Source organism: Pundamilia nyererei, unplaced genomic scaffold (genome assembly GCF_000239375.1).
Source record: "Pundamilia nyererei isolate P.nyererei 1_Seehausen unplaced genomic scaffold, PunNye1.0 scaffold00049, whole genome shotgun sequence".
Classification (NCBI taxonomy): domain Eukaryota; kingdom Metazoa; phylum Chordata; class Actinopteri; order Cichliformes; family Cichlidae; genus Pundamilia; species Pundamilia nyererei.
In genome coordinates this window covers 279245-293194 of record NW_005187450.1, presented here as the reverse complement: position 1 = coordinate 293194, position 13950 = coordinate 279245, and the positions used below count along the sequence as shown (strand labels likewise).

General features: G+C 38.7%; 2 protein-coding genes across 2 annotated transcripts in view; one reads left to right on the top strand and one right to left on the bottom strand.

The window, feature by feature from the left end:
- Positions 1-4319: 4319 nt before the first annotated feature.
- Positions 4320-10205, top strand: gnat2 (guanine nucleotide binding protein (G protein), alpha transducing activity polypeptide 2). The gene is made up of 9 exons (XM_005732850.2): positions 4320-4635; positions 7018-7060; positions 7460-7601; positions 7746-7903; positions 8018-8146; positions 8234-8363; positions 8452-8605; positions 8866-9078; positions 9392-10205. Exons 1-8 carry the CDS (start codon positions 4530-4532, stop codon positions 9054-9056), a joined length of 1053 nt encoding a protein of 350 aa, XP_005732907.1. The 5' UTR covers positions 4320-4529; the 3' UTR covers positions 9057-9078; positions 9392-10205.
- A 2469-nt stretch (positions 10206-12674) lies between these two features.
- Positions 12675-13950, bottom strand: part of gnai3 (guanine nucleotide binding protein (G protein), alpha inhibiting activity polypeptide 3) — an 18248-nt gene continuing 16972 nt past the window's right edge. Inside the window, exon 9 of the mRNA XM_005732849.1 lies at positions 12675-13482. The gene's annotated coding sequence lies outside the window, so the exon portion shown is untranslated. The remainder of the gene's footprint in view (positions 13483-13950) is intronic.

Below are 13950 nucleotides of genomic sequence, written 5' to 3'. Positions count from 1 at the left end.
TGTGTGTGTGTGTGTGTGTGTGTGTGTGTGTGTGTGTGTGTGTGTGTGTGTGTGTGTGTGTGTGTGTGTGTGGGATAGTTAGGAGATGACATTCCTTATTTATACATGCAAGTTTGCAAAAAAATCTCTCTATGTAAAATATCATAGAGCACACTTAAAAGATAAATTAATACAATTTCTATAGAGATCAAGCTTGCTGCATAATTGCTCATCAGTGAGGATTACTATACCATCTTGTGCATCATGACACGGTTCCCAGTGTCATGAGTGGGAGTTCACTTATTTTTCTTGCAGGCTTGTGAGAAAGCCTGTAGACTCAACCTCATGAGCTCATCAGTGGGTGGAACCTCCTGTAATGGATCCTGCTGAGGATTTCACACTCAGGAGAGTAAAGACGATTCATTACAAATGAAATGCTAGTGTGTTCCTATCAGAAGAGAGATCGGATTTTTCCAAGGTTTTAAAAGCACATGGCCAATTTCACAGAGGTCTCTGATCCTGTTAGTTGCCTGCTTATTTAGCAAGTTTGATTGTGTTTGGAGCTCTGCAATCCAAAGCTGAAGATTTACCAAGAAGAATCAGAACTTCAGAATCTATGCCATAAAATAATAATAAAATGATCTGCAACTGTTATGTTGGCAAAGTTTCAGTCAGGCAAATTAAAGAGAGGCAAAGCTGCATTATATTTCACCCTTTCTGGACTGTGATGTAACATAGCACACTCCTACTCTCAGGTTGATCTGAGGCTCTGCGAGTAATCTCGTCAACAGATCAGAGATGAAGGTACTGAGCACAAAGCAGGGCTACACCTTCTACAGCTTAATGGGATTGGCCCCCATCGATAGATGTGCCACTGCGATTAGCCTGCTTGGAAGCAGTCATCCATTTGAATCTCAAGCACAGAACTGCAAGCAGTACGGAGAACCATAATAGCATAATTTTTCAGGACAAAACTGGATGCTGACATGGTGCAGACATGAGTAGCAGTATGTGCTGTTTTTTGATGCACTGATTGAGGATACAGAGTGCATAATTAGCAAAACAACAACATAGAGTCTCTTGTTTCTTAGATGGGATTTAATGCTTAAATTTGACTCTTGTTAGAAAATACTTACTCAAAACAAGACACGAGCATTTTATAAGTATAGCAGGAATTGTGTGTGATGCTTTTGTTTTCATCATCCTACAAAGAAATCTGCCTGTTCTGCAGGATCATCACTCACAGGTCACACTTTTCCAAATACTCTCTGTCAATCCTTTAGTTGCCTGCTGAGCCTATTTGACCCTGACGTCACTGAACTGGACCTTGCGCTGATGGAAGAACATATTCAAGTTCCATTAAACCCGCCCAACTTAGAAGAAACTCAAAAAAGCTGCAAATATACATTTAAAAAATACTGGCAGCACTGGCAACTTTTACAGCTCAAAGGTAAAATTACGCAGACCTTACAAATCTATTCATGCACATCAAGTTGTCCTTTATATTTATACATATCCATGTATGTATTGTTTTAATGAAAAAGCTTTATGCAGTGATGCAGATGTTGGTGCGGTCTAGCAGGAGCTGGGTGTTGAACAGACTCCTTACTACCTGCTAACGTAATGCTAATTTGAACACAGCAAACAAACGCACCTGTAATCGCTCCATCTGGCAGCTTTGTGGTGTTTTACTATCACACACTAGACAAGAATGAGGACATCGTTTATTCTAATTATTGTAAATTGACTACCAGATATTTCTGTGTCATTGTGATTAAGCACTTACATAACACTTTAGCATCACCACACCTGGTGAACCAGCAGGGTGTTGGAAAAACTGATCCTGGGTCAGCCACAATCTAATGGCAGTGACGCAATAATATTTTGTAATTTAATATGACTTGGTGCTTGTAATATGAAGTTTTAGTCTCTGTGCGTGTGAAGTTCACACAGGGTTTAGTTTTAATCATTAAATATTAATTTGTTTATTTAATACGAATACAAATACTCTCCAAATTATGACTTAACATGCTTTTTAATTCTTCTGGTTTTGCCGATGGAGGTGTGACAAAAAAGGGTTTTTTACCTGCTCTGCAGCCATTTTTCATAAATTTATTATCATTTTATTTACTTATTTATTAACTGAGCATTAAGTTTTTTCTTACAACTTTTTAAAGCAAAATAGAGGGCTTGTAATCACTGAGAATACCTTTCTTTTATATGAATATATTATTTACAGCATATATCTATAAAGATCACTTGATTAATTCTTCTTCATGCCAATATCTTGCGAGTGAAGTTGTCGAGTTCGTCTGAAAAGTTGTGCAGTGCCCGTCAAAGTAGTGCATAATTGACTGATAAATAAAATTGAATTGAATTGAATTGAACTGATGTAACAGTAAATATAAACATTACTTTATTGTACTTAATTATTTAGAACTGCTCTTATTCCATGCATATGATAATGCTGCAGGCATAAGGATTTATCATGTTACAGGCTCTTAGGACGTGTTTTGTGCAGCATGTTGCAGGCTGTAGTGCCCATAACAGTAAAAGACACACATCATAGGACTTATATGCAATGGATATGATTTATTTTAGAAAATCATATGTCAGATTAGGAAACTGATTATTTTAAAAGTACAAACAAATCGATCGTCAGTAAACTTTCACTTATTACCTGTACTTGTTTTCAGTTAAATGTTACACATTTGAAGTGAAACGTGACCATTTCTTATTACCCATCATCTCAACATAACACACACACACACACACACACACACACACACACACACACACACACACACACACACGCACATGTTAGTGACTTCAAAGAGCCTCAGTACACTGAGTAGGTGAATACAGGAAGATTATACCTCATTATAAACTCAGTGTGATCAGCATTTGCATGTAACATATGACTATATTAGAAAGTTATTTATAAATGAGACCTTATGCTACAACGTATTGTGACCAGTCACATATACCACATGTTGAAAAAGACCCATAATACACTTTTAAAAATGTTTTTTTTTCCTGTCTTATTAGAAAACAGAGAAAACATCCACAGTACCAGCACCTCTCTTCTGCTTAGACATTAAATTGATGTAGAGTTGTCACTGAGGTTATGACATATCCCATGATATTGATCCTCAAAGTGGGTTTAAAAAGAAAAAATGATGCTAAAAAAGACTTTGGAGTGTGACACTCATAAACGCTACCAGAAGACAGAAAATATTCATAGTATGAAGGAAAAAAATTTCATATGAGACTGATTGATCTTTGATGGATTTTATTGAACTAGTGTGACTGTCCCAGCTCACACTCAGGAAGAGGCAGGGCCTAATTATCGTCACAAGAACGCCATCTGAAAACAAATTATCCAAAGCAAGAAGGTGAAATGAAGCTTTCATGTTTTCTTGGGGCGATAAATTTTAGAAAACCAGTCAACTTTTTAAACACCCTGTTGGTGTCTGAGTCTACACTCAGTCTTCTAATTGAACTAGTAACCTCAAATATCGTGTCCCGGTTTAAGTCCTCTAACATGGAGGGTGAGGACGTAACACGTGCTGAATACTTGGCTCATTGACTTCAAACCATCAGCCCTGCAGGAATCATCAATCAATTCCTCCAATCCTCCAGAAACTGCACCTACAGTATCATCGCAGCTCTTCTTCAGGGTATCCCACAGGAACATTTCTCATATTGTTTAAAGCGTGTCAGATCCCCTTTACACACACACAGATTTACATGTAACAAGGAACGTACGTGTTTTCTCTGAGACCCCACTGAAGAGCATAGCGCAGTGACAGTTGCCGCATTTAGCAGGTACCACACCACCTGGGATTTAAACGTCTTAACTATAAGACGTTTATAAGACTTTAATGCTCCCCCTCCCTGCTTCTTCCGTGTGACCCAGAGTAAAGAGTCCAACAGGCAGGAAGGACTGCAAGGAGGAAAAGAAATACACATTTAACTACACATTTGTTTTAAAAAAAAAGCATCGCAGTAAAAGCGTTGTCTACTCAGAGTACTCAAACATAGTTACCACATCAGTAAGTAGATATTACAGATACAGAATCTTGTATCTAAGATGAAATATATTACGCACGGCTATAATAACGCCATTGTTGTGGAATCAAGGTAATTTATTTATATAGTGAATTTTACCAATATGCACACAGTTGTTGCGTAGTATGTGAATGTGTTTATTTTCTCATTTTCTTTACATCATTCACCACTGCCCTCATTATACTAAATGGATTGACTGGCCAATCAGGAAGAGATACCTCATAAGTCAGGCTTTAAGGCAAGTAATTAAAGGGTGGATCTCTGCTTGCCAGAGCAGGTGAATTCATTTGATCCTTGAGAGAGCCATATCTAATCAAGCAGGGCCCGGAAGCTTCAGACTCCTCCTTCCCAATCCCCTTCCGCTAGAAAATCGCCTTTCACAACGATTAGTTGTCGTACCCAGATTTTCTTGCAGCTGTTCTCAGACAACCATCAAAATTTCCTTCCTTGAGGATCTTGAGTTTGAGGAGGAAGAAAGTATGGGTGCAGGAGCCAGCGCCGAGGACAAAAAGTCCAAGGAGTTGGAAAAACAACTCCAAGAAGATGCTGATAAGGAGTCTAAAACGGTCAAGCTATTACTGCTTGGTAAGTGACCTCCTGAATAGAGTTGTGCTGTGCATCCTAGACTGCAGGAGAGGAGAAGTGCTCAGACCAACGGGGTTTACCTGTTTTCATGGAGGATTCAGTAAAAAGTACTTTTTAACTTTCCATCTTTGGCTGCAAAGGTTTTGGTTTGCAGAGCAGATCCAAAGTGTTAAACAGATGCACAGAAAAATATGTTTCTTTTAGTTTCAGACTGACTGGTGTGTGAAAGATAATGAATGTAACGTTACAAAAACACCTTAAAATGGAGAAAGTTATTTACCTGCAGTCATCAGGTACAGATAAATGTCTTGATGAAGTGTTGCATAGGAGCCATTTGATGGTGATACTATATATATATATATATATAAACTCTTAGTTTGTTAAAAGATGTTAGAGCTGTTTCATTGGCATGAGGTCAGGGGAGGCGAGAGATTAGAGAGATAAGAAAGCAGATTGAACTTTTATACCCACAGGTCTGTGATGAAGGCCATTTTGGAAATTGCAAGTTCCATAACTGAAAAGTAGAGCAAAAGCAAAAGCTTAGACTAATGTTCGCCTATCTTTACCACCTGCTTATGCTTATTATATCATGTTTAAAATACATCAGTCACAAAAAATGGAAGAATTTCACGTTTATCGAAAAAAGATCTTCAAAAAGAAAACAGGAAATCTGTAAATACATATGCATGGAATTTAAAATAACATATTGCATTTAGAAATCTACTGGTGAAAAGAACTAATAATCATCTGACTTTTACTTAAAAATGACTCTTCACTTCTGATGGAAGGACATTGGTGCTTAAAAGATCACAGCCTTTGGTCTAAATGAATCACAGCCTGGCAGTGATATGTCAATCCTATTAACTAACCAGTTTAGTGCAGATCCACTTGGTGAGATCGTTGTTGACTTGCAGCTCGCACAAAATGTATAAAATGTGTTCTGTTCTGAGAAATCAGCAAAAATAACTCACAAACGTTTATACTTCTACAGGGGGAACCTAAGCTGTTCATTTGTACAAATTAGTCTTGAAAGTGGTTTGTGTTTTTCTGACAGCAATTTTTTAAAATTGCTATATCATTTGCGATTGAAAAGCTAGTCAGCGATTTAATATAGACTTGCAAGTGATTTACAGAGATGTTGCTTCTTCTGCTGCACATGGATCAGATTGTAAGGGCAGGTAAGAAGAGAGCCATCATGTGGTCTCAGGGGGATATTGTGAAAACAGGAAAAAAAAAGACCACAGAGGATCCCAAACTCTGTTTTATTACAGCTCCACAGGCTTGCAGCTGATTTCAGTAGCGAGCAACTTGTATGCTAAATGGTGAAAGTAACAGCTGAAGCATTTTAGATGTCTTAATGAACTTTTTTCAGTCCGTAAGTAATAAAACTGGCTGACAACAAATTTTGTGATGATTCTGCCATCAAGGGAGTAAACAAAAAAATACACAAGCAAAAACGTAACATAAAAAACAAAAACAAAAAAACCTCAGTAACAACAAAATATAGGCCTTGAGTGTAAATTTTTCCAAACAGTTTTGCATATTAGAAATGGCTGTGATTTCACTGTTGATATTCTATATTTTCGTGGATTTGTATTTTCTTTAAAAAAAAAAACAACTTCCCTCCTTTAGAGCCGCATGTGTAAAGGTTTTAAATGCTCAGCACTAAGTCTGTCCACGGCTTAAGTGATGTGGCTCAAGTGGGAGCAAGACGGTCAGCTTTGGGTGTCCTGTGACGCATAAACTCCTTCTGGCCTAACTTAGCTTACAGTGTTGGAGGGAGCCTGATCTGCAGGGAGGCTTTTCTGCAGTCAATTTTACATAAATGCACGCCACTCATTATGTATGCATGCATGTACTTACTGCAACTTGCTGTCATTTTAGCTGGTTTCAGTGTTTTTATGTCAGACGTCCAACATTTGGTGATGTCTGCCGACAAAAGCTCAGTGCTAATCATTAGTGGGTGAGATTAAATAAAAATAAAAATAATAATAATAATAATAATAATAATAATAATAATAATAATAATGATAATAATAATCCTGTGTCCTGTGTTAAAACAAAAAAGCTTTGCAAGAAACTGAGAGTCAGAACACATCAGAGATGTATCAATGCACATTAAAATCCATCTCCTCCACTTTGCATTTCTCATCCTACTTCTATTGTATTTTCTTCACTTATATATCAGTGCACCTGGCATTCTTATGCAATATATCAGTGCACCTGGCATTCTTATGCAATATATCAGTGCACCTGGCATTCTTATGCAATATATTTACATTTAGTGTTTTTATTTTATCTGCCCACTGTCTTGTGTTTGCAAAGTAAAATATCTTCATAGTATGAAATTTACGATCTTAACCTTTGTTCTCTTTTCCACAGGTGCTGGTGAGTCGGGGAAGAGCACCATCGTTAAACAAATGAAGTAAGCGTTAAAATAAGTGCTGATGGTAGCTTTGAGTCATTCACTGTCACAGGTAGACAATGGGAATTTGGAGTTTTTCGGGAGTTTTTATTAATCCCATCAGTCATGAATTCGACCATTTGGCTAAAGCTCTTCAATCTCTGTCTGTTTCATTTGCAGTGAAGCCCTTTACGAAAGCTTAACAAGGCAAACATCCGCTTACTAATTCGTCAGCACTTCTTTTGTGCACTTGGTTAAACTTTGGCAGTGAAACCAAAGTGAGATCACTAAGACACCACAAGGTGGCACCCTCTCCCTCTCGGCTGTTTTCTTTCTGCCCATCAGCTCAGTTAAAGTAGTTATTGTTGAGAAAGCTTTTTCGTGTGTTAAAACACTTCTGCCTCACTCTTCTACTCGCAGGATTTTGCATCAAGGTGGTTACACAAAAGAGGAACAACTAGAGTTCAGAGCGATCATCTATGGCAACATCCTGCAATCTGCTCTGGCTATCATCAGAGGCATGGAGATGCTTGGCATTGGTTTTGGCGCATCATCTGGACAGGTCTCAAGTTACACTTAAGAGATAAAAACCAGACATGATAAACTTGTTGAGTTCATTCTCCCTGACATTAAATGTTGCACTATAAATATTCCAAGCACTTTGTCCATGCTGATGGAGTTTTATTCTGTGTGCACAAAACCACAGGAGGATTCACAGAAGCTGCAAAACTTGTCAGACTCTATCGAGGAAGGCACAATGCCTCCTGAGCTGGCTGATGTTATCATGAAGTTGTGGAAAGACTCTGGAGTGCAGGCCGCCTTTGACAGAGCTGCTGAGTTCCAGCTCAATGACTCTGCTGGCTAGTGAGTCGATGTCATATGTGTAAATCTAAAGAGTCAGCTCATGCAGACTTTATAAATACAGATGATTTCATATACCAAGACTGACTGCTGTACTGTTTGTTCTGGAATCATCAGCTACCTCAATGAAATGGACAGAATCTGCAAGGCAGACTACATGCCCACTGAGCAGGATGTGCTGCGATCTCGAGTCAAAACAACTGGTATCATTGAAGAGCAGTTCTCCTGCAAAGAGCTGCACTTCAGGTGAGTCACTGGGAAACTGGCTAAAGCTTACATCTCTGCGGTTCACAGGTACTTAGTGAGTGTGTTCTGACTTTCTGTGGTGAACAGGATGTTTGATGTGGGTGGCCAGAGGTCAGAGAGAAAGAAGTGGATCCATTGTTTCGAAGGTGTGACTTGCATCATCTTTTGCGGAGCTCTCAGTGCGTACGACATGGTGCTCGTAGAGGACGATGAAGTGGTGAGTCAAGGAGTCTTAGTCCTAAGTCCTAAGTGACCACAAAGAAACTTGTCAGTGAGTAACTCTGCGTTCACTCTAACTTTTATAGAACCGTATGCACGAGTCCCTCCATCTGTTCAACAGTATCTGCAACCACAGATTCTTCGCACTGACCTCCATCGTGCTTTTCCTCAACAAGAAGGATCTCTTTGAAGAGAAGATCAAGAAAGTCCACTTGAGCATCTGCTTCCCAGACTACGACGGTAAGATCGCGTGCTTTGGATTTCAGTTATACCTGTGGCATGTGGCAGGCTTGAAGAAGGAGAATTTAGCAGTAGGCCACATCTGTCAGGCAAACAGTGAGATGGAAACCAGACTGGTACATGGCACCAGAACACAAATAGCAATAAAGAAGGAAAATTAACTTATAATGTAAGCCGCGATACAAATACGTCACCTGTCACGTCATATAACACAAGTAATTATTCTGAACCTTCTCCCCTGATCAATTGCTTTCTTTTAGGCCCCAACACATACGACGATGCTAGCAACTACATCAAGTCGCAGTTCCTGGAGCTGAACATGAAGAAGGGCGTGAAAGAAATCTACTCTCACTTGACTTGTGCCACAGACACAAAAAACGTGGAAATTGTGTTCAACGCTGTGACAGACATCATCATCAAAGAAAACCTTAAGGATTGCGGTCTCTTCTAAGCAGCTGCAGAGTGGAAAGAAGGTACGTAGCGAGCACGCCACATCGCTCCCAGAGCCTGTGTCAGTGAAGACTAATAGAGTCAAGATCAGAGCCCAGCTTTATCAACTTAACCTCATCATGTCTGGCCATCCTGCATTGCCAAGCAACGGCATGAGAAATAATCAGTTTGGACCAATTGAGGCTGTTGAGGATGAGGAAGATAATCAGAAGCAAAAAGCAGTTCCTCAGTGGCTTGATATGATCAGTTTCACATTCCAGAAAAGACTGACAGTAAAATATTTCATGTATGATTTATGAGAATTAGTTCATGTTTATCACTTTCTCCACTTTGCAGAAATTCCTCTCCTACCTTAACCCCTCATATATTGGCATTAACTAAGGAGCGCTAAAGATGGAGCACAAGGGATCCTCAGATTGTTGTGTTTACACCATCGCTTCCATGCCAAGACACGACCCTTGACTGATCCTAGCACCTCATCATCTCCAACAGTTACACACCCCTGCAACACAGTGCATGTCCAGCTGGGTTGAAGCAAGTATCAAGCACCCATATCAACATCGTGGACACACAGCTTTCTACAAGACTCTTTCATTTTTCTAAACTACGCTATTTTTCTCACACCAAAAGCTGAAAGTTTGAAGGTAAGAACAGGAAATAGTTGCTGATTCCATCCTTTGACTTGTGTGTCATGAGTTTTATTTACTATTAAAGCCAAGCTCTGTAAAATAAACTAAATAAAATAAAACAATAACTCTGGGATTTATAAATATTTTGAATAGCAACATCTCAATTTTATTTTATTTTATTTTTTGAGTACAGTAGTCTCTGTGGTCTTGATAATTAAACTGTGTAAGTTGCTGAGCAAATATCCCATTCCCAGTGCAAAAAAATGTACATGTAACTACATAGTGTTGATGTATTCATTTCGCTTAACATTTTAATGTGATGAATAATTTTCAGGACATCAAACATGGTAGAGAAACTTTGTACATAAGAGTAGATAATGCATTATATTTTGAAAGATAATCTATGACAGAGGGAAACACTAGAGGGACGATGCTTTATTATAAAAAGGGATTGAAAAATCTACAGAGTTTGTCCTTTCTTATGAAATGTAGAGGCATGAAATAAAGACGCATTAACTTCACCTTTGTGTCCGTGTCTTCGTTGCAGAACCACACTGTCACTACAGTATATTGAATTAGCGAAACAGGCATGCTGACACTGACAGACCAGCTCGGGCTGTTACTTGTAGGGACAATGCTGCTGTTATATAATTTCCCTAATCCAGTCAAAGGGGAAATGGCAGCGTAGGGAAGTTCATTAACAATAACCCTATTGAGAGAGCAAAACAAATTAAAGCGGTAATTAATCTGCTGGGTGAGATTCGCTCTAAGATTGTGCAGGGACGGATACACGAGGCATGACAGCAAGCAAGGGCAAAACACAGTGTAAACAATATCTGGAGCTTAAAAGAGGAGCTATGGTTTGACTTGAGTGAGCGGGATTGCTTCCTTTTTGTCTCTCATGATATATTAGCATTTCCAAATCAATGGAGAGTATGATTCTGTTCAAACAGCCGGAGAATGGCAACAGATTGTTGCAGATAAATATCACATTATTATCCTCCCTATGAAATTAAAAGGTTTTGTCAAAAGTTCTTTTTTTTAACAGAGCAAGGGATTTTCAACATAGCATTTCTAAACATGAAAGCATGAATTAGGTCTATTTTCACACAATAACACAATTATTTTAGAAAAAAAAATACCAGGTTCAATATTATTAGCCTGTAAAATCAAGTTAAAACTGAAGATTATTGTCCAGTTTATACACAGTATAAAAACTTCAGCAAGAGTTTTTGCTGTCACTTGGAAAACATCATGGAAAAACAAAAGAAATCAGCTTAGACTTGAGAAAAAGAATTGTTGATGTTCACAAAGCAGGAGATGGACATGCAAAGTTATTGCAGAGTTTCCAAGTGTCAAGAATCATGAAGAAATTCAGAGAGTGGCACCCAAAACAGAACAAGCCTGGCAGAGGTAGGAAGCAAAAGATTTCAAAGACTCTGGAAAGAAAACTAGTGAGGAATGTGTCTAAAGACCCCAGAACAACCGTCAACACACTCATGAATGATTTAGTCAAGTTGGGAATTGTAGTCTCAGCTAAGACAATCACTAGAGCTCTCCACAGGAATGCACTGCATGTGAGGCTTGTAAGGCTGCAGACCAAAAACAATTCTACTTCTGCAGAAGAGACACTTTCAAGTAAGACTGTAGCATGCTAAGAACAACCTAGAGAAAGATTATAATTTAGACTCTGGTAGTTTTTGGTTTGTATGAAATAATTTAGTTTCTGTGTGCAAAGTAAAATAATAAGCATCTGCAGCTGTATTGGAAACTGTGTTAAAAATTTCCTTGCTCTGGGGGGGGGGGGGTAATAATTCTGTCCTCATCTGTATGTCATTGTCACTAAAGCCAAGGAAAAGATCAAAGTGATGTTCATCTATAAAGCAAAAAAAAAAAATTAACTATTAAAAACACACGAGTGAGTCATCGCAAAGCCTTCTTAAAAAATATAACCGATTCTCAATTTTCTTTAAAGATTAACAGCTCTGGTTGGAACAAATGAGGCTGAGTGCTTTAGGCAGTAAACACATTGTTGGCTTTAGTCTGATGTTACCTGCTGACAACATGAAGTTTTAGAATGTCACAACCTATATCCTGCAAACTGAACACAAAAAATTGCACATTTTGTCTCAAAGAGTCTTTTCCTGTGTGCTGTCATGTTGACTCGTAGCTTGCATCTCATTTGAGTTTATTTCATGGTTTTACTCTCAAGCAGAGACAGCAGAGAAAGACAATTTGAGCTGTTTTGTGTGCAGCAGCTGGAACACACTGACCCTCAGCTCCAAACATACAGATGTGTCACCGAAGTCTAAAAATACTGTTTCCAACCTGAATGACCTCAGTCTCTGCTCTGTTTCGGTGAGAATATGACTATATGGTTTACAGTGGATAGCATCTGGTTAGTGTTGCCTGTTATTTTGTTTTAAACCAGAAGAACAGTCAGACAGCTTTGAGCTATGAGGTTAAAACAGGGCCAGTACAACTGCTCAGATTTCAAGTGAGCTATACGTCCATCGGACACCTGCCTAACAATATACAGCTCTGACACACTGGACATAAGACATCTGCAGATGTATTATGGTGTTCTTTGGGTCCTGTAGACTGCAGGGTGGGTCCTTTTTGAATCAGTCTTATTGTTGTGAACTTCTAAGACGTTTGGAGGCTCAAAGGATAATTTAGGTGGTGCACGCTGGAGGGAGGCTACTTCCTTGATCCTTGGTCTGCAGCAATGTTTTTAGGTAGGCGATACATGTTGACATAGCATCTATATGAATCCCAGGATCCAGGGTTTTACCAGAAAATGTCATCACTTTACCTTCAGTGGTTTTAATCATGTGGCCAATCAGTAATAACCTTTGATGAACTTTGCTTTTGGGACCAGGCTGTGCAGGACTGTGCTCTACTGCAGAATATACAGCAGCAGTCTTCCTAAGTATTCAGTCTTCATGTACTGTGTGCATCTAAATGCCTTCATCAAACTATTATCCCAGTTTCACAGTTTAGTTTTTATATTTCTTTACTAGTATTCACAAGACGGCACATCGACCTTTTAAAGGCTACATAATATTTATATTGCAAGATCAATGAAAAACAAAACAGCACATCAAAATCAAATCCCTTCACTCACTGATTTCAATAAAGATGTTCAGTACAATGTGTTCATGTTAAAATAAAACAAACAAACAAACAAACAGACAAACACCTATGCAGATATGGATGTGGCTACTGAGTTCCTTAGACTTCAGCTAACTAATCCCTGACCCAACTGCTTATATTTTATGCTTGACATCAAACTAATCACAAAAAACTTTGTACTATACATAAGATATGTCATTCATGCATCCCCCCAAAAATGGAAATTCTCCATAACTAAAAGTAAAAATTAAAAATAAAATACAACAGATGCAAATATTTAGTAACGTATTGTGCCACAGCTAAGACAAAACGCAACACGATGGTGAACAGAATAAACATTTTAGCCATAAAAACTGCAAGATGAAACGATGGATCTGAAGAACAGGCAGTCAGTTTTGGTCCTTGTGCAGATGACAGCGAAACTATTAACCCGCCTGAGTGATGCAAAGATCTTAAATATGACAGGGATCATTTCACACGCTTTGCCCACTTTCATCCTCTCAGAGCACGCCACATCTTAAAAATCTATTAAGACAAAAGTGATAACAGTTGCAAGTCCCAAAGTTAACGCAGTTTAGGTCCTGCAGCGTAGTCCTTAGTGACGCCTACTTTTGAATTTTCCCTCTGCAGAAAAGTTCCCAGAAGTCCTGATTGTTCTGAAACCTGCAGGGAAATGAAAAGCTATCATTAATAGTTCAATCAGGAACATTATAGTAAAAATAGGATTGTTGTTCTATCAGCAGTCATTTATATTAGGCAGTATGGCTCTGTTCTGGGACCTCCCTGCAGGTATAAACAAAGACATGGAAAGAACCTGGTGAAAGAGAGAGCAGCAACAGCAAACCAGAACAGTTCGAGCATCAGTGACAACAGACATGACATTTATTCAGACAGAAATGGCATGAATAGCACTAAATGTAGGAGGTAGGTTTGCAAAGCGGCTTGCAGAGGCAACAGTAACTGTTTACTGGTAGAAGCAGCCTGCCAGAACTAGCATGCTCAAGGCTACAGAACACAGCGTGTTTAACTACAAATACCCCAATCCTACCCTAAACTGTGGAACATGACTGTGGAACAGTTTTCCAGTAGACTCACAGCAACCTAAAGCAAACATCATTCAGTAAAAAAAAA

Coding starts and splice junctions, on each gene's coding strand:
- gnat2 (XM_005732850.2), top strand. CDS start 4,530: ATGGGTGCAGGAGCCAGCGCCGAGGACAAAAAGTCCAAGGAGTTGGAA. Junction 8,147..8,233: donor TGCAAAGAGCTGCACTTCAG/GTGAGTCACTGG, acceptor TGTGGTGAACAG/GATGTTTGATGTGGGTGGCC. Junction 8,606..8,865: donor CTGCTTCCCAGACTACGACG/GTAAGATCGCGT, acceptor GCTTTCTTTTAG/GCCCCAACACATACGACGAT.